The sequence below is a fragment of the Fusarium tjaetaba genome, assembly GCF_013396195.1.
Source record: "Fusarium tjaetaba strain NRRL 66243 chromosome Unknown NRRL66243_c0000171, whole genome shotgun sequence".
NCBI lineage: Eukaryota > Fungi > Ascomycota > Sordariomycetes > Hypocreales > Nectriaceae > Fusarium > Fusarium tjaetaba.
The window spans coordinates 30,208-51,641 of record NW_023501367.1 but is presented as its reverse complement, the minus strand read 5'-3'; the positions used below and the strand labels follow the sequence as shown (position 1 = coordinate 51,641).

The 21,434-nt window shown below is 47.9% G+C and overlaps 7 protein-coding genes across 7 annotated transcripts; 2 read left to right on the top strand and 5 right to left on the bottom strand.

Moving 5' to 3' along the window:
- Positions 1-345: 345 nt before the first annotated feature.
- On the top strand, positions 346-1,740 carry FTJAE_8141 (nitrogen metabolic regulation; the record flags this gene model as incomplete). The annotated part of the gene is made up of 1 exon (XM_037354927.1): positions 346-1,740. One exon carries the CDS (start codon positions 346-348, stop codon positions 1,738-1,740), a length of 1,395 nt encoding a protein of 464 aa, XP_037204783.1.
- Positions 1,741-7,626: 5,886 nt separating this feature from the next.
- On the bottom strand, positions 7,627-9,766 carry FTJAE_8140 (proton-dependent oligopeptide transporter POT family; the record flags this gene model as incomplete). The annotated part of the gene is made up of 4 exons (XM_037354926.1): positions 7,627-8,294; positions 8,347-8,725; positions 8,958-9,426; positions 9,495-9,766. 4 exons carry the CDS (start codon positions 9,764-9,766, stop codon positions 7,627-7,629), a joined length of 1,788 nt encoding a protein of 595 aa, XP_037204782.1.
- Positions 9,767-12,665: 2,899 nt separating this feature from the next.
- On the bottom strand, positions 12,666-13,425 carry FTJAE_8139 (C-8 sterol isomerase; the record flags this gene model as incomplete). Its single annotated transcript, XM_037354924.1, has 2 exons — positions 12,666-13,003; positions 13,056-13,425. 2 exons carry the CDS (start codon positions 13,423-13,425, stop codon positions 12,666-12,668), a joined length of 708 nt encoding a protein of 235 aa, XP_037204781.1.
- Positions 13,426-14,008: 583 nt separating this feature from the next.
- Positions 14,009-16,028, bottom strand: FTJAE_8138 (Dictyostelium kinase; the record flags this gene model as incomplete). Its single annotated transcript, XM_037354923.1, has 2 exons — positions 14,009-15,477; positions 15,524-16,028. 2 exons carry the CDS (start codon positions 16,026-16,028, stop codon positions 14,009-14,011), a joined length of 1,974 nt encoding a protein of 657 aa, XP_037204780.1.
- Positions 16,029-16,978: 950 nt separating this feature from the next.
- Positions 16,979-17,795, top strand: FTJAE_8137 (nuclear pore complex component; the record flags this gene model as incomplete). The annotated part of the gene is made up of 2 exons (XM_037354922.1): positions 16,979-17,193; positions 17,249-17,795. The coding sequence occupies 2 exons, from the start codon at positions 16,979-16,981 to the stop codon at positions 17,793-17,795; spliced, it is 762 nt and encodes a 253-aa protein (XP_037204779.1).
- A 393-nt stretch (positions 17,796-18,188) lies between these two features.
- On the bottom strand, positions 18,189-18,740 carry FTJAE_8136 (alcohol dehydrogenase 5; the record flags this gene model as incomplete). The annotated part of the gene is made up of 2 exons (XM_037354921.1): positions 18,189-18,658; positions 18,710-18,740. The coding sequence occupies 2 exons, from the start codon at positions 18,738-18,740 to the stop codon at positions 18,189-18,191; spliced, it is 501 nt and encodes a 166-aa protein (XP_037204778.1).
- A 1,014-nt stretch (positions 18,741-19,754) lies between these two features.
- Positions 19,755-20,916, bottom strand: FTJAE_8135 (bifunctional 4-hydroxyphenylacetate degradation enzyme; the record flags this gene model as incomplete). Its single annotated transcript, XM_037354920.1, has 6 exons — positions 19,755-19,983; positions 20,035-20,131; positions 20,183-20,439; positions 20,494-20,552; positions 20,604-20,842; positions 20,895-20,916. 6 exons carry the CDS (start codon positions 20,914-20,916, stop codon positions 19,755-19,757), a joined length of 903 nt encoding a protein of 300 aa, XP_037204777.1.
- Between the last annotated feature and the right edge of the window lie 518 nt (positions 20,917-21,434).

Sequence of the window (21,434 nt, the reverse complement as noted above, 5' to 3'; positions counted from 1 at the left end):
ATACCCTGCTGTCTGCTGGTGGTTTGGCTTCCGCACCTGCATTGGCTCACTCATCCTCTGATCCACCACCACCTTTGAGTTTTTACGTACAGACCGTCGCCTGTACCTTTCAACTTTAACCTTTCACTTGGTGGTCATATCTTGTTTTGCCTCCCAAACCGGCATCCCGTGGACCACCCCCGACATAATACCGGCTCTGGCTCTGTTCCGACCCGGCTAATAAAGGTCTTCTTGTCTCCGCTCCGTGGCCGGTGGCTTCAGCCCTCGAGTCAAGTTCCGAGAGCGACGTGATATTTTCTTTTTCTTCCCGCTCACACAGAGAGTGCATCAGCGCACTGCTATAGCATGCCCGCTCAACTAAACGGGTCCATGACCGCCAGCATCCCCATTCGAATACCCGGCGACCAGGTCCAGGCTCAGGCCCAGGCTCAACCTGCTGTTTTTTACAAGCAGCACAAGCACTCCAGATCTTCTTATTCCGATTCTTCTCCGCTCGCAAATTCAAGGAACAATTCTTTAACTTTCCGTCCTTATAAGAGGCTCATGTCAAACCCGGACAAGACGATCGCTGTCATCAACGCCAGCGGGCGACAAGCGGCGTCCTTCATTCGCGTCGCCACTGCCGTTGGTTATCATGTGCGCGCTCAGTTGAGGAATCTCGACGGTGTCGTCGCTGCTGAAGTTTCGGGAAATCCTAATGTTACCGTATTTGTTGGCGAGCTCTACACAAGACATCAGCCCTCTGAAGCAAACCGTGACGTTACCAAGCACGGCCCGCTGGCCGGTGTCGGCGTCAACTACGACTTGATCGCAAGTCTGTTCCGCGGCGCACAACTTGCCTTCATAAATACAACTTTTTACGGTGACGAGATCCAAATCGGAAAAGCCCTAGCCGACGCTGCCAAGCGCGCGGGAATTCAACACTACGTGTACTCGTCCATGCCCGATCATGGTGCTTACAACCCCGAATGGCCCTCATTACCCCTCTGGGCCGCCAAGCATGAGGTTGAGCAATATGTGCGCAAACTCAGAATACCTGCCACTTTTGTGTACACTGGTATCTACAACAACAACTTTACCTCTCTCCAGTATCCCCTTTTCTGCATGGATCTGCAAAAGGACGGCTCGTTCAAATGGCAAGCACCATTCCATCCTGACGCCAAGCTACCCTGGTTAGACGCCGAACACGATGTTGGCCCCGCGGTCCTGCAAATCTTCAAGGATGGACCAAGCAAATGGAATGGAGAGCGCATTGCACTTGCATACGAATACTTGACACCCAAGGAGGTGTGTCGACTCTTCTCCAAAGGAGTCGGTCGTCCTGTGCGCTACGTGCGAGGCCCCATCGAAATCAAGGTTCGAATCCCTGAGGGCTACCGGGAACAGCTCGTCGGTCTGGAGAAACTGTTCGACCCAAATCAGAAAGATCCTCGAAAGCAACCGCCTTACTTCGGCGACCCCAAGGTCGAAGTCAGTTGCCCAAGCGAAGCTTTGGAGTTGTGGGAAGGCCCTCGAGGTATCGAAGAATACGCACGTGAGATGTTCCCCATAGAAGAGGAAGCAAACGGTCTCACATGGATGCTGGATGATGATGCGAGTGACGATGAGGACGTGCACAACACAGCAACCCACGTCGAGCAACTGAGAATCCACGACGGTGACGATGATAGCGACGACGATAATGACGACGGCCTTGTCATAAAAGGACGCAAGCGGGACGAGGAAGAGTGGTTAGCATAATGGAAACCCATGGCGTCTGGATCTTGGCTAAAATACGACATCAAAGGCAGGAAAGGGGTTAAAAAAGAAGAGTTAGTCCATCGGAATCTAGAGGCACAGTCCTGAGGCGATTACGGAACGGAGCAGACCTGGCGACGCGACATTGCATTTCGGCAGGAGTTGTGTTTTTGGAGAGGCGTCCCTACCGGCGTAGGTTTGGTCTGGGAACCTAAACGATTTTATTATGACTTGTCAATGGATGAAATAAAAGTAACGAATTACCTTTGCCTCAATTTATTGTGTCTCTAGCTTGTGATGTGTGTTGGAGGTAGCATTTGTTTGTACCCGATGCTCGTGCAAACTGAGTGAGACTGAGATCAGACACCACCGGACTTGTTGGAAGCCTCTTGCTTGAAGGTCACCGTCAATCTAAATGACAGAGGCTCTGCTTAAATTTCTGAGTGCTCTTGCGTAAGGCGCACACCCAACAATGAGCTGACAAAAGAGTACGTGTGATAGAACGATAGTATACAAAGTGAGCATGGAAGACGGATGGCTGCCTCAACGGGGCTGAAATGAAACGGGGGACTTAGGTGCTTCTTATATGCGACCATTTTAGAACCAGGACTAACAGATTAATAAACGACCACCTCGTCATGCATAACACCACTATGTTTATCTGGCCCCTTACATCTAGATGCTGGTTTGTCATAACAAGGTTTAACAGTATATCATGGCAACACCATTTACCACCCCCGCGTATCCGCCCTCCGTACCGTTAAACGTGGCTCCCATGTAAGAGCGCGTGGGGTTGAGTTTGTTCTTGAGGGACTTGCTTTGTAAATGATTATCATACGTGGTTCTTCTATGCTTTCTTGGTGAAGTTTAGATCATATGGCAAGAATCACACAAGGACGAGAATTGCTACATTAACTACCCCGGAATCAAAGAATCGCCAAGATTATCGCCACGGCCGTCCAGTTACACGCCGCGTGGGGGAGAAATCCGGGGTGACAAGGGGACGAACTCTCCGTTATCTAGCATGATTAGGGGCAATGCAGGAGAGGGTGGTCAGGGTGTATATCTGTTATGCCTCTCCTTATCTATCAGGATCCTTGAGTCCAATACCAAGAGAAGCTCTTCAACAACGAGACAATTAGAGCCACTTTATTATAAGTTAAAGGATAGTCAACAGCGAGTTCAATTCTGTGCATATTAAACAATTCTGGCAGAGATCAATTCCAAGAATTGTTCTAATCATGACCCCAGGGGCTCGGACACTGGGATATCACATGCCTCACCTGCAACTGATAAGATACACAACTTGTTACAGTATTTCCTATCAAGGCCGCGGAGTCGAGCCGGATATCCAGAAGTTTGAAAAGTTATTCGAGGCTTAATCGAAAGTGCCCTAGGCCTCTGAAGGCTAATCAAGCCTCGATGATATTGCTTAGGCAAGAGGATGACTGAAGTGAACGGTGCAATACTCTTGTCAACGACATATTTCGAACATCAGGGATATTGGTCCTTGCTAGCTATCCACGATAAGGAGACTACTGTTCTTTTTTAAATGAAGCCAGGGGAGGAAAGAAAATCCAGGACCTTGATCCCAAATATCAAAAAGACGTAGGTAAATTAGCACAGGTTTAGGATGTCTTTACTAAGCTTAGGATACCGTGTATGGAGTTCAATTGATATCCCATATTGAGTCAAGTCCGATGTTTTCCTCGATGATCTCGTCGGGATCAACTGGGTGGTATACGTTTTGTTCATTGAAGTTGTCACGTTCTTCGAGTTTCCTCCTTCTCCAGCGACCACGGATGGAAGGGTATCTGAACTAGACTCTCAAACCTCTGAATAAAGAACGGTCGGTTTTTTCCAGGCGGTTAGCTATTAACTTTTTAGTACCTCAATCATACCTACCCTCTTATCTCTTGTTGACGTTCTTGTTGCACCATATATTCAGCATTTCTAAATAGCTGAGTTTGACGGTCACCCCGGTTTAGTTGACTGTAGGAGATAGGGGGCTCGGGGATGTATAGCTGCGGTTCTTTCTGAATGAAACGCGGCTTTGGAAGCTATGATGATTATTCTTGACACAGTAATCCTGGCCTCAAACACGTGAAGATCATGGAGAACATATTTACCAACTGTTTCCCTTATCATGAAATGAGTTCTGATGGTATTTGATAGTCATCTAGCTGCAATTGCCCCTAATAAAGTCCTCGAAGACGCCAATGTCTGCGCCAGCCCAGCCGCTGGGACACCCACCCATTGCGAGGGCGATTTTACTTGGCTCGAGAGGATATCCTTCAACGATCTGCTCCAGGAGTAGTGCAACGCTTGCCCCGAAAGCAAGTAACATACTCAGTTTAGATCAATAGAGCCTCGAAAGAGTTTCTTCAACCATATATCCAAATACTAGAGCTTAAATGAGGACTTGGACCCCCTCCCAGCGCTACCTACGTAGAAGCAGTAATATAACTTGGTCCTTGTTGTAAAGTAGACTGTAAATCTTCCTATGGCACCGAGTAAGCGGTAGCGTGGCCAAGTATGAGAATCAGTGATGCCTGTCTGAGCAGATCCGAGCAAGAGGTAGCTGAGGAAGATCAACCGTAGCTTGGGCATACCGAAACCAATCCAGCCTCTTTCCAAGAGTAGTTCGGGGCTATTGAATCTCCCCAGTCTCGCAAAATTCCGGACCACGACCCTGAAGGATGAAATATTAATGGAACTTTAGGATGAACTTAGGCAACTTTTGTATTAGCTTAGGAGAGCTCTTTCTTAGTTACTTCTAACACCCTGGTATGTCTTCTGCCATTTCCTCTCTACCAGACCTCGTGAAGAGCATCCTGGGAAAACCAGGCTTTCTACCTATTGATCTTCTCGATCTTCAATTGTCGATGAAAGCTTTTGTTTCTGGGGTGTTTAACTGGACGTTATTATCAAAAATTACATAGACCAAACTGAGGGTATTAATGTTAGTTCTAGCCTGGGATACAAAGGGTACCTTAGGATCTCCGGTCGTGTCATCATCCACCCACGGCTCTCATTGAGAAATTATAATGACCTGCTAAGAGATGTTAAGTGTCACCATTATCGTGTGGCCTGCAAAGACGATGTGACTCCACACTTCCGAACAGTCTCACTCTTTGAAGTGATCCGTGACAACGCGGTTGCAACAGTTCTCGCTGAGCAAGTGCTCATGATATACCTCTCAACAGTGGCATGGGCCTGCTCGAACCAGCTGAATCTCTTCCAGAAAAGCAGACATGGAATCCCAGGTCTTCCTGGCTTCACCGACATCCGTTCGAACAGGGCTCTTCCATTGGCCCAGAATCAGTATTGGTTACCTTGCAATAGGGCCATTTATCAAGAATGGTTGAATAAAACAAACCAAGAGGACCACTGTTTTAACTGTGTGCGCCAATTCACCAATCTGCCAGATGAAAAGAGATGGAAAGGCCTTTTTGAAACTAGACGTTGCGCTGCCTGTTGGCTCCATCTATACAAGCACAACAAGGAGAAGTGCCCCGATATTATTACTGATGCAAGGATGCACGAGGTCTGGGTTGGCTGGGTATGTGGGAATCCAGTATGCGACGAGCCAAGAACTCCTGCAAATGCGCGCACATTTCGTTTCTGGGCTCAGGATAAGCGATGCGCAGGTTGTTACCTGCATCTAAGAACTCACGGCAACGATAACAATAACCCGAAATATGGGCAGACGGCGGCGTTGAGGAGGTATATGGAACATGCCGTGTCCCCAGGCTGACTAATAGCCATCTCGTTCGATGGAAAGGCTGGAAGGCAGCATCTAAATGCCCGGCCTGCGCTCGCCAACCAACCAAGAAAGAAGATGAAGAGTGGATGGAGCTGTATGGAGATATCTTCCGCGTGATATGTGGTGTAGACCGCGAGTATACCATTTTCATAATGTGCCGCACGGAGAAGAGGGCTTGTGCTCTCCCCCAAACCAGGATCAAACAGGATAAAACACCTGACGAGGTCGATGAAGGCGCCTCCCAAGACTAGAGTCGATATACTCTTTTTATATTAGCGTCTTGATGGACGTCTACACAGAGTCACTTTGTGGGCTCTAATTCCAAACTCGACGAAGGTGAGGTATCTCTACACCGACCCAAGATCACGTATGTTGACCGAAAGGAACCAAGGTCAACATAACCATGATCTCCAAGAACGGTTCATTCATCGAGGCTCCATGACTCCACCGCCTTCGAGGGAGGCTGAATCGCTGTGCCAGTGCGTAACACAAGAGCTCATTATGGTCAACAAGTTTCACATTTCTTCTACTGTTCTTATTGCGGACTCACTCAGCAATAGAAATCAGTTCAGACAATAGAAAGCGTATTTATGTAACTGAAACATCATCATGTTACTAGAACAGAAAGAATACCACTGTCTCTTTTTCTTCCTTACATCCTAACTACTTCATGGTCTTGTGACAATTTAAACAGAGAATTTTCAACACCTCTCAGTAAGCTTACAAGCCCATTCAACTTATATAACTCCCTGATTAAAGGTTGAACCTAGGACATTTTTATCGTCTGTCCAACGGCGAAGTTGCCAACCGTGCGGCCAACAGCACTATTGCTGGACCGAAGGACCTTTCAGAACTGGAGAAATACAGCTTCCATAACCTTCTGCAAGAGTGGTGTAATGTCCGACCTATCTCTGGAACAACCGCGCAGGTCACCTCGGATAAGATGTGAGAGTCATTCTTTGAATAGGTGTCCAGTCTCTGGGACTCAGATGACCACATGATCACCATGCCTGTCTTGAACGTCAAAATACTCAAAAAAACGTCTGTAGCTGCTGGCTACTTTATCACGAACCTACCTGTCACGCCTTCGAAACTTAAGCGAGGTCAAGACTTGTAGATAACCCCTCAATGAATGGCATAATGCTTAGTATATGCATTGACTGGGCTACTCGATTGAGACGCGACAAACAAAATCCTCCCAAGGACCTAAGTCATTTCATGCCCAATGGCTAAATTCCAATCAATACTGCGAATGTTCAAAGATTCAATGAGAAATATGTTAGTATTATCACCCTGAAAGCAATAGCCGACCAACAAACACCACACTCCGATGGGAATTGGACAAACAAAGTAATGTCAAAAGTTGTCATCAACGTTTTACAAAGACTCGAGGTCGAAGATCTCACTACCGCATTTTTGAGAAGCGTTCCCGATGTTGTCAAGTCTGTGCTAGGCGCAGATAACTTTTCACCAACCGATCTTCTATATCTTCCGCTTGTTGACAGTAGCTTCAAGCTGTGGGGAGTGTATATCGATATCGCAACATAGCTTATTGAGAGGCTTGGTCTACGGTGACTTGCCAATAGTGAGGATTGTAACATGACCCTGAGCACCCCCTATTTTCATGACTTTAAGCCAGCCATTGATGGCGGCATAATCTCGAACGGATTTTCTTTTTGCAGGTAGAATAGAGAGTGAACTTTTCAATTGAACTAGGTTCTCACTCGGAAAGAGGTCTCAGGTAGTCAGAATATCCAAGATCATCCGTTAGTATCAACAACTACATGGTTAAAGATCCCACCTAACTTACTATACCTCTTCTAAAATGCATTAAATTTACCTAAACTTATTAAAAATCAACTGAACTTACTTAAATTTATCTTAATGGTTTTATTGCTTAAGATTCAGTCCTAAGTTCTCTGCAATCCCTTAGACTGAGGTAGTACAAGCGGTGATACTTCACACTTCACGTTGTGAGCAGAGCTGGTACTCTGCAATTGCTACGACACATTGCAAGCAACCCATCAAGTTTATTCATGGATGTATCCTATAGCCTTGATACCTTGAGAAATACATCAAACTAATGTAATGCAGCATCTGCAGGGGCTCCCCTCTGTCTGGTCTTACTCATCAACTCGCTTGTTCCCCAACGGAGCCTCCTCATCAGCAGTGGCACCAGCATGGCCCTCAGGGAGAGCGTTGAGATCATCTTCGTGAATATCGAGGCTTCGGAATTGCAGCCAGAAGCAAGTTCCTGCAATGACGGCGAGGATTGCGACGACGCCGTAGTTCCAAACAAGAAGAGGATCGGCCGCAAGACCAACGAGAGCCTGTCCGAGGGCGGCAGAGAACGCTGTCATGAAAAGAGCAACGGCCTGGACCATGGAACGCATGTTCTTGGGAGCCTTTGAGAAAGCATACTCAAGAGAAGTAATAGATGCAAACACCTCAGAGAGAGCAATGAGAACATAACTACCGGTTTGAGCCCAAACATTGATTTCCACGGCTGCGCAATCTTCACCAGAAGCATACTTACCGCACTCGGACTTCTGGTAGATGTAGTGCTGGACAACTGCAGCCCAGATCATGGCAGCAGCTCCGGTGAAGAAACCGGCCGTGATCTTCTTGATGGGGGTGAAGCGGAAGCCAGCTTTTCTGAGGGCAGGGTAAATGAAGAAATCATTAAGAGGAATGAATATCAAAAGTGCGAAAGGATTGAGATTCGAAAGAATGTCGTTGGGAACGCCATGGCGCTGCATCACGGCCGCCTGGGAGATAAGGTTATTGTTGACTAGTTACCTCAGTTAGTCTTACACAATTCATAACAATGTAATAACACTTACTCTGATTATAGCAGAGCCAGAAAATAGGGTACCAGCAGAACACAGCGCATGCATTGAATCCTCGGCTGAGCTCGTCGACCCAGGCGTCGTCAAAGGTCATCCATTTAGGTCGCGTCTCATGACTGAAGTTCGAGGGCTTTACTCTCTCCCAAAAGTCATCTCGGTGAAGATTCTTCCAAGTTGCAAAAGGATTAATACTCCAGCAACCCTTCTGGGCGAGGAACCAAGTCTTAAGTGCCTGTCCCAGGACGGAGCCGGCAGGAGGCCTTCGCTCATACTTGTTGCGGTTCAACCACATTACGAGCGGACACAGACAGAGCATGAACGTTGGGAGTGTATAAGATAGCCAGAAACCGACTTCCTTCTCTGCGAATACCATCTGCGCCGTGCGTTAGCATCAGTCGTGATATGCGAGATCTTGAGCTTCAACACCAAGTCTTCAACATCACACCTCAACACCACGCTTCAATGACCTCACTTTTGGGACAAAGAAAGTAGGATACTCACAGTTACCTGACCTACCAAAGCCCCAACATTTATACAGAAATAAAACCAACTTGTTTGTGTTAGTTTTGAAGTGTTTGTTGTGTTGGGAATACTCACAGATACACCCTTTCGATTGTCACAGCAGGGTCGACAATGACGCGCTCGCCAGACTTGAGAGTCTTCACATGTATATACTGCTCGCCGAGCTGCTCAACAATAAGAGGATTGACGTTAGGTTTGAAACCGCCAGTACCAAAACCGATAACTATGATAGCAACGATCATGGCACCAAGGGCACCACCTTGGTTACCGATCACAGGGGGGATTGCGGATATGATTAAGATGATGTGGCCGATAATGTCGATTCCGAGAGCCCAGCTAATGGTCTTATAACGACCCCAGTACTGGTCAGCAATATAGGCACCGAGAAGGGGCATAAAGTATTGCCAGAACTGGTTGAACGTGGTAATTCCGGTCGAGGCGCGCTGACCCATACCGAGAGCGCCAGGCTGTTCAGGGTCAGCACCCGTGGTCGAGCCTTCGGGGAGCTTCTGCTGAATGAAGTTGGTGACTTTCTGAGTTAACATGACAGAACTATGTTGTCGAGGCTGAGTTAAAACTTACAAACAACCGTGCAACCATAGTAAGAAAAGCGCTCACACAACTCAACAAATGCGATACTGAACAGCTTCATGGGAATCTTGTTCGGGACTCGGCGCAAAGTGTCTAGTTCCTCAGCAGTTGGGAACTGACCATCTGGTGTGACACCACCAGCGGGGGCAACAGCTCCCGCATCTGCAGTGGCTGGACGAGGGTCGGTGGCGATAGAAGCTCTCTTCTCGGCAGAGATAGAAGCTCGCTTCTCGTCAAGGACTTCAGCTCGGAGACCGGCCACCGTTATGGGCTCGGCGAGACTGTCTCCTGCAGGCGCCATGGTCGTGTGTGTGCGAATCTTTGGGGCCGCAAGAATGAGACAAGATAGAGCTCAATACAACAGCACTCTGCCAGATACTAGCCAGAGAATTTCGCTACGGGGAGAGGCCATTTATATATCTTGGAGTGTCGGACAATGCTACCATAATGGACCTTGTACACCGGATGGCACCGAGAACGATCGACATCGAATAAGAAGCCAGAGGGAGGCAATTGGACAAAGCCAAGACGCCAGATCTGACGAGAAAACGCGAGATATGCATATTGAACGTCAGGAGGACGTATCGACTGCAAGGATGGAGTGAAAGAAGAAGGTCGTAATTGCTACCTACTATAAAAGGCTTGATACCAGGAGCCTCACGGCAAGGGTGGATGATTCCTTCTCATCCTGCCAAGATATTTCATGCAGTTTGTTTGATAGTCGAGACAGGATTTTACGGCCATCAAGGAAGCGATGTGCATACTGTTGGTAGGGCATCATATACCACTGTATGTACAATCTAAACGCTCCATGTTAGGATGAGGTTGAACTTTTGCAGTATACTAGTCTCACATTTACTTGGCAAAGACAAAAAAGTTCTTGGTAGCGTCCTTTAGCTTGCCAATGTTAGCCAATGTTCGGGAAATTTATTTCTGCATCTGGGCAATATGGTTTGTATGAGACTTGAGGACGCCACCTAGGTATGTACATAGGCTAACATTTTGAAGCTCTACAGTTGCGACATTGCATGAGTGAAATCACAAAGAGCTGTGCGACCTTCACATCTGGTTGTGAGGGTCTTTCTTTGATAAGGACCAGAGTATCGAGGTATTGATGCCTTCGACTTGGCAAACCGTATAGTCCTTATCTGTGCGATCCAAGTTAGGATATGACTCCGACAATGCGACACAAAGGTTGCGGAGCTAAACTCAGTATGCATATGAAGCAGTCAAAACGTTCCTGATTAGCCAGTCTGCAGCCGTCCCGTGATAACGAGGATGTCAAGACAGACACTGGGGGTGCTAGCTAGGCTAGGCGCTGGTGGTTGTTGCTGAATCTTGGCATAAGAATATTCATGGAACGTTAAGAACTTTTGCAAGTCTGGGCATGATAAATGGGGAATAGATAAGTAAGGGATGGCATTGGATTTCCGTGTTGCAGTCGGTTTAAGGTTGTCTGGTCGGCCATGATAAGGGTTCGTACCAATGGGATACGAAAATTACTCCAGGGTATAGCTTGCAATCCTTACACCCAAAGATTTACATAGTATGAGCCGATGGTTCTTCTTGACTTCATGCTACCAGGTGGACTGAATCTTCCTCGAAGGTTTGAACGACCAATGTACCTAGGCCAGTGTCGTTGGATCAAGATATCCCTTGACATGTACAATATCATTTTTCTTGCCCGTCACCAAAAACATCTACCGATATATCTACCAGACCACCACACAAGACCATCTCCAGCTCTGCCGTCTGTTCTGTAGACTGCCACCTTCCTATTCCCGCCTAATCGCCCCGCACTACAGTAATCCTTGAATGCAGCTTAATTTAAGCTTCTTTCAAGGAGCAATGATTTGCAGCAATTCGATTGGACAGGATCAGTAAAATCACCCATACAGGACTGTCGGATTGCCAAGCCGCCGCTTCTAACAACATGATCAGAGAGACAGCCCGGAGTAGATCTTTGTTTAGCAAATGTGATTTGCTTAATATGGCAGTTGTGATATAGAAATTATCATAAAGCGGATATCATCGGATAATTGACCCATCAGCAGCCTGATGATGCTGTAACCCAGAAGCTGTTGGCTCTGGCAGCTTCGTCGCAGGTACATCAACCTCGAATTATGGCAAATACCATGAGTCCCGAACATCCGCATAATGCCAGGTTCGGTAGTCAGAAGTGATTTCACTAGATGGCACTTCTCTTTTGTATAGTCCCCGGTATGCGCTAGAATAATGAACCTGTGAACTCGGTGGTTTCAAGCTTCCAGCACCCGATGGTTGCCTACTGTTTTCTCGAGCTGTTTGTTTGCAAAGAGGTCTGATTTACCCAATAATTCATGCTTCGAAGACTGTCAACACTTCTCCAGGGATCCTGCGTTTTTATCATTATAAATCAACCTGTCGTTCTTCATCAACGACATGATCACTGTGTCGGAGGTTATTCATCGACTAACTCTTCGACGACCCAGACAACGACTTCATATGATGAACAACGAAGAAGAAGAGTTGATACATCCAAACAGAAATACAACAACGAATAGTGGGCCGCCAGACCACACCAATTTGTTGGCAAGCCTTCGATGGACATGCAACTGTTCATGGTGAGATACCAGTTGATAAAGAAGCCAACACTCTACTCAACAAGGGTATCTTCTTTCGATAGCACCAAACCATGGGCGAGCCGGAGCGACACAATCGACAATCTTATTTTACGCATAGACATGGTTCCAGGAATCCAACAAACCATTCAATGACTTGAAACTCTGAACATCGCGAAGTTCTTCCTCTATAGGACATCAAAGCATTTTCAGGAAGGCCTAGCCGCAGCCAGTCAATCTTCTCGTCCTACCATTTGCGGATGAAAGCTTCTATTTCAAGGGTATGTCTGATCGCACATTGATGTCATTATCAGAAATCATCCAGAATGAAAGATGAGTTTCGCAGACATCATGCAGAACACTTGCACAGCACTGTTGGTCGCATAATCGAGAAGGATGCTTGAAACAATTTTAGGATCCTAACATGAATCCACTCTAACTGGTATCTTTCCAAGTAGAAAAGTCTAATGATACAGCCACGACAAAAGCCCTTTTTGAATACCCAAGTCTATTGCATTTCTTTTAAGCTCCCAGATCGGTAAACACACAATTCCCTACGATCTGAAGGTCATTCCATTTCCACAAGACCTAAGCATTTCCTTACAGCTTGCCCTTGAGCAAGTTGTTGATCATCTCACGACCAGTGATGCGAGTGGTATCCCAGAGTGTAGGGAAGTCGAGGGTGCTGGAAAGGCCGTCGGCAAAGCCAAAGAAGAGCATGGGAGGGATCCAGCCGCGAGCGTACTCGAGCGCAAAGCAGCCCTCGGGCATCTTGTACTGCTTGACATCGCCGCGGCGAAGGTGGTGGATGCTGCCGGCGGGGTACACCTCAGCCTTGTACTCGCCAGGGACGTAAGCCAGCTGAGTTCCAGAAAGGATGTGAAAGTAGTCGTCTGCGGTGTGGCGACCAGTGTGGCCCTCAGTACCAATGGCAGTGCCTGTTTGACTGAATGTTAGCGATTGATATGCAATTGCAGCAGGCAAACATACCAAATATGATGAGGTACTCGGTGACACTGGCGTGGATGATGTACATGGCACCCATAGCACCACCAGCGTTGTTAAAGACCCATTCCTCCTTGAGGTTGATGTGCTCGGGAACCTTCTCGTTAAGCTCCGTGACGATGTACTGCACAACCGATCGGGTGTCCTCTCCGTGCTTAGCGATGGCTCGCTTAGAGAGATCGTCGAGGTGATCGAGGTCGAAGATGTAGAACTGGTTCAGGTTCTGCTCGACAAAGTAGACGACAGAGCTCAGGAGAGCTGTGAGGAGACCGAGAACCAGGAGGAGCTTGTTGAGGCCGCTGCCCTGCGATGCGGCGGTCGCAGAGGACTTTGACTTTGACTTGTTCTTTGCCATTGTGTTGACCGACCAAGTTGAACAAGTTGAAAGGAATAAGTCGTCACGAATCAATCGCGCGAAGAAGGGGGCTATTAGTTCACAATTTCTGTTGAGCCCCGGAAATTAACTTAATAAGCCCGGCTTGTTCTGAGTTGGACCCTGGAGCCGCCCGGCCCCAGGATTAGCCCATCAACATCTTGACCGTTCCGCATCGCGTTTCCGACCGCAATTTTCTAACCATGTGAAATCCGTCTGCCAGCTCATAGCTTCGTTTTCGTATTTGTATTCGCGATTAGAAATATTTCCAGCCTTGTCAAATATATAGATCTATTGGCTATCTTTGCAAACCATTAAGGAAAATAGCATTGCTTTTCCGCATTGTTCCTCACCGCAACCTCTGTGCATGCGTGGTTCTTTCAACGCCGTACAATTACACCTTAAAACTGGGGGAGAAATAGTAAAGAAACCCAACTCCAATCCCAATCCCAATCCCGCCGCGATAGCTTCTGTGAATCGCTAAACATGCCTTTATGCCTTCCAAGTAGAGTTACACACGCCGTCTTCTGCTTCTTCTTCTTGTTCCTCTTCTTCTGGTAGACCCCTAATCCACGTCTGAATCTCCCATGACCTCTGTTCTATCGGCATCATCTACGTCTTCGTCGTCGTGAAGAACTGTCTGGTCTTCAATCTCGGCATCATCCATTGTGACGTCTCCCATGGTAATATCGCCAGCCGTCATGTCTCCCACTGTGACATCCCCAAGTGTAACATCGCCGTTAGCATCACCGTTCTGCTTATCCATTTCGTCATCCAGATCAAGATCTCCGTCGTCCTCTCCCGGTTTCTTTGGTCTGGGTCGCTTGACTGGGGCAATGACACCAAGTTCCGATGATCGTGGCCCCCAACGAGCTAGACGTCTCGTCGCCCGTCTCAACGCCCCGGCGTAGGCACTGACTTCTTCGCCAAAGTCATCTTTCTCCTTTGTCAGAAGACAAAGACCACCCACGCCCTTCTCTCTGAATGGCCCTGGAGTCTTATCTCCATATGTTAGGTTCCGAGGAGTCGAGGTTTCATCATCACTGTCTTCGAAGGGATCTTCTTGGACCTGGAGTCTTTGATAGGCTCTGAACACAGCACCATCTTGTCGTCTGAGTTTTCGGCTCTTATGGTGTTGGCGGCGAAGACCACGGTCAAGAATGTACTCGACCCTCTGGCTCCTGTTTCGTTCAACAGCGAGTTGATGGGCTGTTGGGGGGCGGGGCTTTCTTGCAACAACTCCCTCATTGACAGTATGTGCCGGAGAGGAGGCCTCGAAGATCTGATACTTGAGGGGTGCGCCTCTGCGATTAGATGCAAGACCGCGACCAAGCCCCCTAGGCGGAGGTGTTGACCGTGTGCTATCCATGTCAGACTCATGCTTCGAGGGCCTGATGCGGGGGAGGATGGCTGGACCCTCATCAGCGAAAGATGGTCGCATTTTGCTTCTCTTGGTGTCCCTTTCATTGAGGAGAGCCTGGTCCATTTCAAGAATCTTCGCCCGCATCTTTTGTTTGGAGCGTCCAAACTCAATCTCTTCTTCAGTGTCTACGTTCTCCTTTGCCTTCTCTTCGGGAGTCATCTCCACAAGCTCAGGTACGCCCTGGTTGGCAACATCTAGCCCGTAGTCGACCCCAGGCCCGAAAGGGTTCTCTTCGCAGCCCTCTTCCGTAAAATCAGATTCAAGATAGAACCACATAAGCCAGAGGAATGCATTCGCTCTTGACTTGCTCGTGTATTCAGTCCTCATGATCAGGTCGTGGAGTTCGCGATGGCGAGGAAAGTGAAGCTCGGCGATTTTCTGAGCTGTGTTGCACATGACAAATATAAGATTGACAGGGTTTGTGCGAGGAGTGTCCAACTGCTTAATTTTGTCGAGAGAGTTGGGTTCCTCTCGATCTTCTGCACCACCTTTTAGAATAGACTTAAGACGAGGTGCATCCTGAAGCTGCTTGTAGGCATGGGGATCCTGGCGAGCTTGAAGTGATGGGATGGCATGGTATGTACGGAGCTGAGCTCTCATCTCAGGGAAGACTGGAAATGTTAGCGGTGGTTTCAAGAGTGAGAAGATTGACCTTACAGTTCAGAGTGGTATTCATTCGGCCCATGTTGACAAGAAGACACACCATAGCCATTCCTTTTGCGGCTTCTCTATCACTTAGCAGTTTATCGCGAAGCACCTTGCTGGTCTTTGAGCTGCGGGACATTGTGTCAATATACAAGTCGGCAAAGCATTGGCGCTGGAGTCGTTTGGGTTCATATGAATTGGTAAAAACACATTGTTCATTATCGAACACAGCCTTAAGGAAGTCGTATTGAATGTCTTCTCTCCAGAGAGGCTCACCATCTTCCTTCTTTAGATGGCGTATCTTGCCAATCGTCGGTTGATTTGCGGCGTCCTTATTTTGTGATGATTTTGTTTTACCTCGCGACGATTTTTCTTGAGGATCGGGAGTGGCATTGGCCATCTGAGTATCGTCGTCCTCAGTCATGGCTCGTGAGACAAAGGACTTGGCTTCGGGCTGACCGGGTGAGCTGGGAGGATCAACCTCAGACGTCGCAGCGAGAGAGGCAGGAGACGCCATTGTAGGTGGTTGTGGCTTTTAACAAAAAAGAGGGTATTCGCAAGGGGTCGCGAGAAATAGAGGTCCAAGTTCAAATCGTCTGGATTGATCAACGGCGCATCGCGAAACGACAATTCGGCCGGACTATCAATGTTTGGCAGGGAGATGGAGGTGGGGATTGATTGATGATGACTGCGTCGAAGACCAGATTGCGCGCAGATTGTTTGCGGGTTGCGAATGCGACAACGATGATAGTATCAGTGTTGGTGTTTTAGAAATAAATAGAACGAGTCAAGGTTCTGGAGTTTGTTGATACTTTAGGATGGGAAGAAATGGAGATGGGAACGGAAGTAAGAAGCGAAGTTGCCAGTTCCTCTCCTCAGCCTTTTCCTTGTCTTGTGTTAGTTTGCCTGGGGCAGCAGAGACGCCCACGAGCCGGGAAGTTGCTGAGCGCGTCACGGTACATTACCACAGTCTAGGAGCCCGTCGTACCTGATTCACGACTAGGGACTCCGTACTTTAGGACAGGCAGGGAGGTGTTCGGTGGAGCAAGGAGGCTGAAAGAGCTGTGGCTCAAAGTAATATTGTGGCGTTGTTTGTACTGTACCTTAAGCATGGTCCGTGCTGGTCGCGCTGCAACGACCCGAGCTAATAAGCTAGGTGTAGCAGCGGCCTAGGCATTGTGTTTTCTAGCAGGGGATTGTACTCCCTCATCTCTTTACATCAACAAATCTCATACCCAAGGGAGCAACCAAGCTCACCACGGCTTCGGCCAGGACGATATACATACTAACCAACAGGGATATTGACGACAGGAAAGTCTCCTTTTAAAAAGTTTGGAGACATCGCAGAGAACTGGCCAGTCTTGCAGAGCGTTCAAGAGACTGAAGGATATTCAACAAACAACAGAACCAATATATAATCACTATTGTCGGCAGAGGTCCAAGTCTTCCAAACTCCAAGCACCCAACATGGCCACTCCCGTCAGAACAACTACCGTTGGCGGTCCTCCAGTGACCGACAGCCCAGGTACTTGGCGTCACCCACGACTCAACGAGATCGCCAGGCGTCATAATGCGACGACCTTCTCAGAGAAGAATGTGCTCCAGATCGCCTACAATGTCGTTGCGCTGCTAGTATTTTGGTTTTCGCAGGTCTTAGCCAAGCTTTACATTGGCTCTGAAGTGTGAGTTTTCGCGAAGGTCTTTTGCGACCGACCAGTCGTTAACTCCAGTCTTTAGTGTTCCTAGCTCTTTTAGGTTATACTTGGGCTGGGCTTGGTTCGTTCTTAACCTCGTACCATTTATCAACATTGGCATCGCGTGTCTGCCCCTGATTCGACCGAAAGATGATCTCTCCGATATCCCTCTGACACCTGCTCAGCGCAAGCTGCTGGGCCTGGACCCTTCCTCGGCTGCCCCAACCCCCGACGCGAAGTTCAGCACACCTCCTCGATATTCACGCACACCTTCCATAGGTGGCTCTGTTGGAAGCCGAGGAAGCTATGGCAGTTCGCCTCTTTCTGGGCGAGGAAGTCCTCTTATTCAGGGAGCGGCTGGCTCACCGTTGGGCAGTCCTCTTTTCCAAAAGAGCATCAACAGTTTCGGAAATGGAAGAAGGTCTTCTTTTGGGTCAACGAGCCCATTTGCAGCTAGCTCTTCTTCCAACCTCTTCTCAGACCCTGCCTCTCCCGGTTCCGCTGGAGGCAAGCGAACAAGTGTCGGGTTGAACAGCAAGTGGTTATACGAGAAGGGACGACGACCGTCGGGCAATGCCTGGAACTTGTGATTCGGGGCTGAATAACGAAGTTAGACATTTGGACAAGCATGTTTGTGATACAGGAAGGACTCAAGCTATGTGAACCTTGCTATTCGGGCAGGAGACACTGTGTTCGATGTACATGGAATATGGCCTATGAGAAACCCCATGTTGATATTCCTGGGAAGGGTTCGCAGTGGGAGTCAGAAAACTCCTCAATAACAAAACTAATGATTTAATTGCACCACCTGACCAGTGATTTAAGAAGATCGCTGTTGAGATACTAAATCGGATATTCGACAAGCTCGAAACTGCACGGTTGTCTCATGCCAACATGCGGAGGCAGATATTCCTGAAAACAGAGCATTTCTCATGCCTCTCCAGCCGCAATCGATCAGCAAAGGAACTGGCAAGGATGCCAGGCTAAATCCATGCAGTGCATTCCAATCTTGACAACGGGCGGCCCATGAAAGCCTGAGCTTCTGACTTGGCCTCGATATATTCTGCCTCCTCCATCGTGAGCAAGGTCAAATGACTGCATATTCCGTGCTGGACTACAAATCCCATCATCTCTCGAGTCTCATCCATGCTACCATGGACTGTTCCCTTGACGAAAATTTCTCTCAAGATGAGATTCATAGGGTCGAATTTGAGGCCATACTCAGGAAAGCCAGCAGCCACTAATATTCCTCTTGGTCGCAAGCGTTGAGCAGCCCAGTCATTGGCAGTATCGTCGCTGGTGCATACAACGGTAGCTTTGGGACCAATTCCGTCAGTGAAATCCGAGATCTTCTGAATAGTTTCTGGGTCATCAAGCTTGAGTACGATATCCGGTTGGAGGTGATATGGCACTCCAGAAGCGAGCTTCAGACCAACCTCATGGCTGTCAATAGCTATCACCTATAGCCTCTAACCTTTGCGAAAGAAGCCGAGGCAACCTATACCGGTGATGTCAATAGTCTCGCCCTTTATCATATTTGCCTGGGCCAGTCGGTTGCCTGAGATTGGTTGTCAGCATATCAAGGGCAATAAAACACTTTCAACTCTGGGAAACACACCCCTGCACACACCAAAGGGGCTGCCTACTCAAAGCCTATGCTGTCAGGCAAGGACATTAGAGCACCATGCCAGGAAGCTATGTATTCGGCAAGGCTCCATCACGACGAATGATGCCACACATTGTCCTATTACAACAGAAACGTGGATCGAGCGATCCAAGACTCTGCATAGTCCATTTGCATTCTTTGCAGCCCTGGCAAGGATCCATAAAGTTTGTGACTCCCAAACGATCCCCTATATGCCATATCCCAGGTACATCAGAGCCAAGAGCGACTCTTTGTTCCGGCTGGTTCATGAGAGCCGGTGAAAGGTAATGATACCTGGGTTATGCCATGATAAACCATGATTTCTGAAAAGCCAGCGGCTGCTCCATTGATGAGGACTTCATCGGGCTTTGGTTTTGGCACTGGGACATCGTGGAGGAGGGTGTAGTTCTTATGAAACTAAAGACGTCAACAAGCGCACAAAGCACAAGATCTAGGTAGACAACTTTATCTCAACCAGTCTTAACGCCTTCATCGTCTGAGGTGCAGTAACATGAGCCGACATTTTTCTAATGTTCTTGATGAAAGTAATGGATGACAATGGTTGCAGGAGAATAGTCGTGGTCTTCATTTTGCGAATAGTCAGACAAATTCTCCAGGTTAGGCGCAACCATAGTATGACAGACAATTGAGAGTACCTAGTCTACAATGGAGACAGAATCGGAACGGGGTGCATACAAGTACCTTAGTGAGACAACACATGACTTGGTTCTCACGCTGACACGTCTTGGCTCTTCTTGATTAAGCCAGTTGCCAGTATTCGTTATTTTGACCAGTTCAGTGATCCCCATGAAGCATCATTCATGAACTCATATTTAAGTTTCATTCATTGAATCAACTATTACCCAGAGCGATCACTTATACAATTATCTGGCTTGTTGCGTGTTTACAACTTGGTCATGAAGCCACTCTTCTCATTCTCAAAAATGTTGGTGAGTGTTCCAATATGAGGCAGAATCTCAACCGCGAATTCGTCGCCGTGCCGGAGCGCATCCTTGGGAGTTCGGCCCATTCCAACACCGGCGGGGGTGCCAGTGACAATGACAGTTCCTGGGGGAAGTGTAGTGCCTTGAGACAGCCAGCTAATAATCTTAGGAACAGAAAAGATGAGGTCGCTGAGTAAAGTCAGTGGAGAACTTCGCAAAACTGTGCGTGGTGCTACTTACTCAGTGCCGCTCTCCTGATACACTTCGCCGTTCTTTAACCCTCGCATGTGAAGCTTGGTGGGATCTGTGATAAGAGATTTGAGAACCAGTGTTGGGCCTATATAGGGAAATTGTTAGCTCAATCAACCATGGCCTCAGATGAACCTACCTAATGGACAAGCCCCATCAAAGCTCTTTGAGAAGGACCATTGAGACTGGTTTAGCTGCTGAGTGCGGCTGGAAACATCGTTGGCGGCAGTGTATCCAAGAACGTAGTCCAAAGCTTCGGCCTCGCTCACGTTCTTAGCCGTCTTACCAATTACCACAGCCAATTCTGCCTCGTAGTCGCCAGACTCGTCCACCTGGCTCAGCTTGGGAATGGTTCCACGAGCTGGCCAAGGATCCACGATCGTTGTCGCTGGCTTCCTATCTGCAGGTCAACTCAAAGCATAGTCTTGTTTACTGATCAGCCAGACTTACATGAAGATGACCGGGATTGCTGGGGGATCAAGTCCACACTCCGCAGCGTGCTTTCTGTACTAATGCGAGTTAGATCCTGCGATTTCCAGGAGTAAGGTAGCTTGACATACATTCAGACCGACACATCGAATAGTACCGATCTCATTCTGGGCAAGAGGGGACAGGACGCGGTCAATGGTTTCGGTAGTACCAGTCGAGGATCCTGGGGATAGGACTGATGAACCTGACCAAACATTGACTGCAACCTCTTGGCCCTTGCGTAACGCAGCACCAACATCAATATCCTTGTCTGCTGGCTGGCCGATAAGGATCTTGGAAGGACTAGATCTAGGTACAAAGCGTACGAGACCTACAAGAGTTGTTAGGGAGATGCTTTAACGATCTTAAGATGATCTGCTTACGCTGGAGGGCAGATGAGGCCATAATATCTAGTGCGTATGACGTGGTTGGGAAAGCAATTAAGATCAAAACAAATAAAGACAGGAACCAAGAGATCGAGGCCTTGAGCTCTTTATAAAAGGCGGACTTAAGCCTAGCGACATTGAATGAATAAGTATTAATAAGTCCGGCTTCGGCATATTGATGTCCATGTAACAACGTGCGGGAACTGGGGTCCCGGCGGGGAGACGCCGGACTGCTATCGGTTCGGGTAGAAGCCCCCGAGGGAACTACTGGAAAGTCAAAGCATTCATAACTACAGATATTGTATACATACACTTACCTGTCGATATATTAGCAGACATCAAGCAATTACAGTTTACTATCAAACGAAATAGATTTTTCCAAAATGATATAAAATGTAAGCAATCGAAGCCAATACTGTCTTCTATCTTATCCACTACTATGTAGGTACTTATTACCTTAGTCTTCAGACAGTATACTTTATATTAGAGAATGCAACGCAGCAACACAAGCATATTACCAACGTTCTGGCCAGGGAC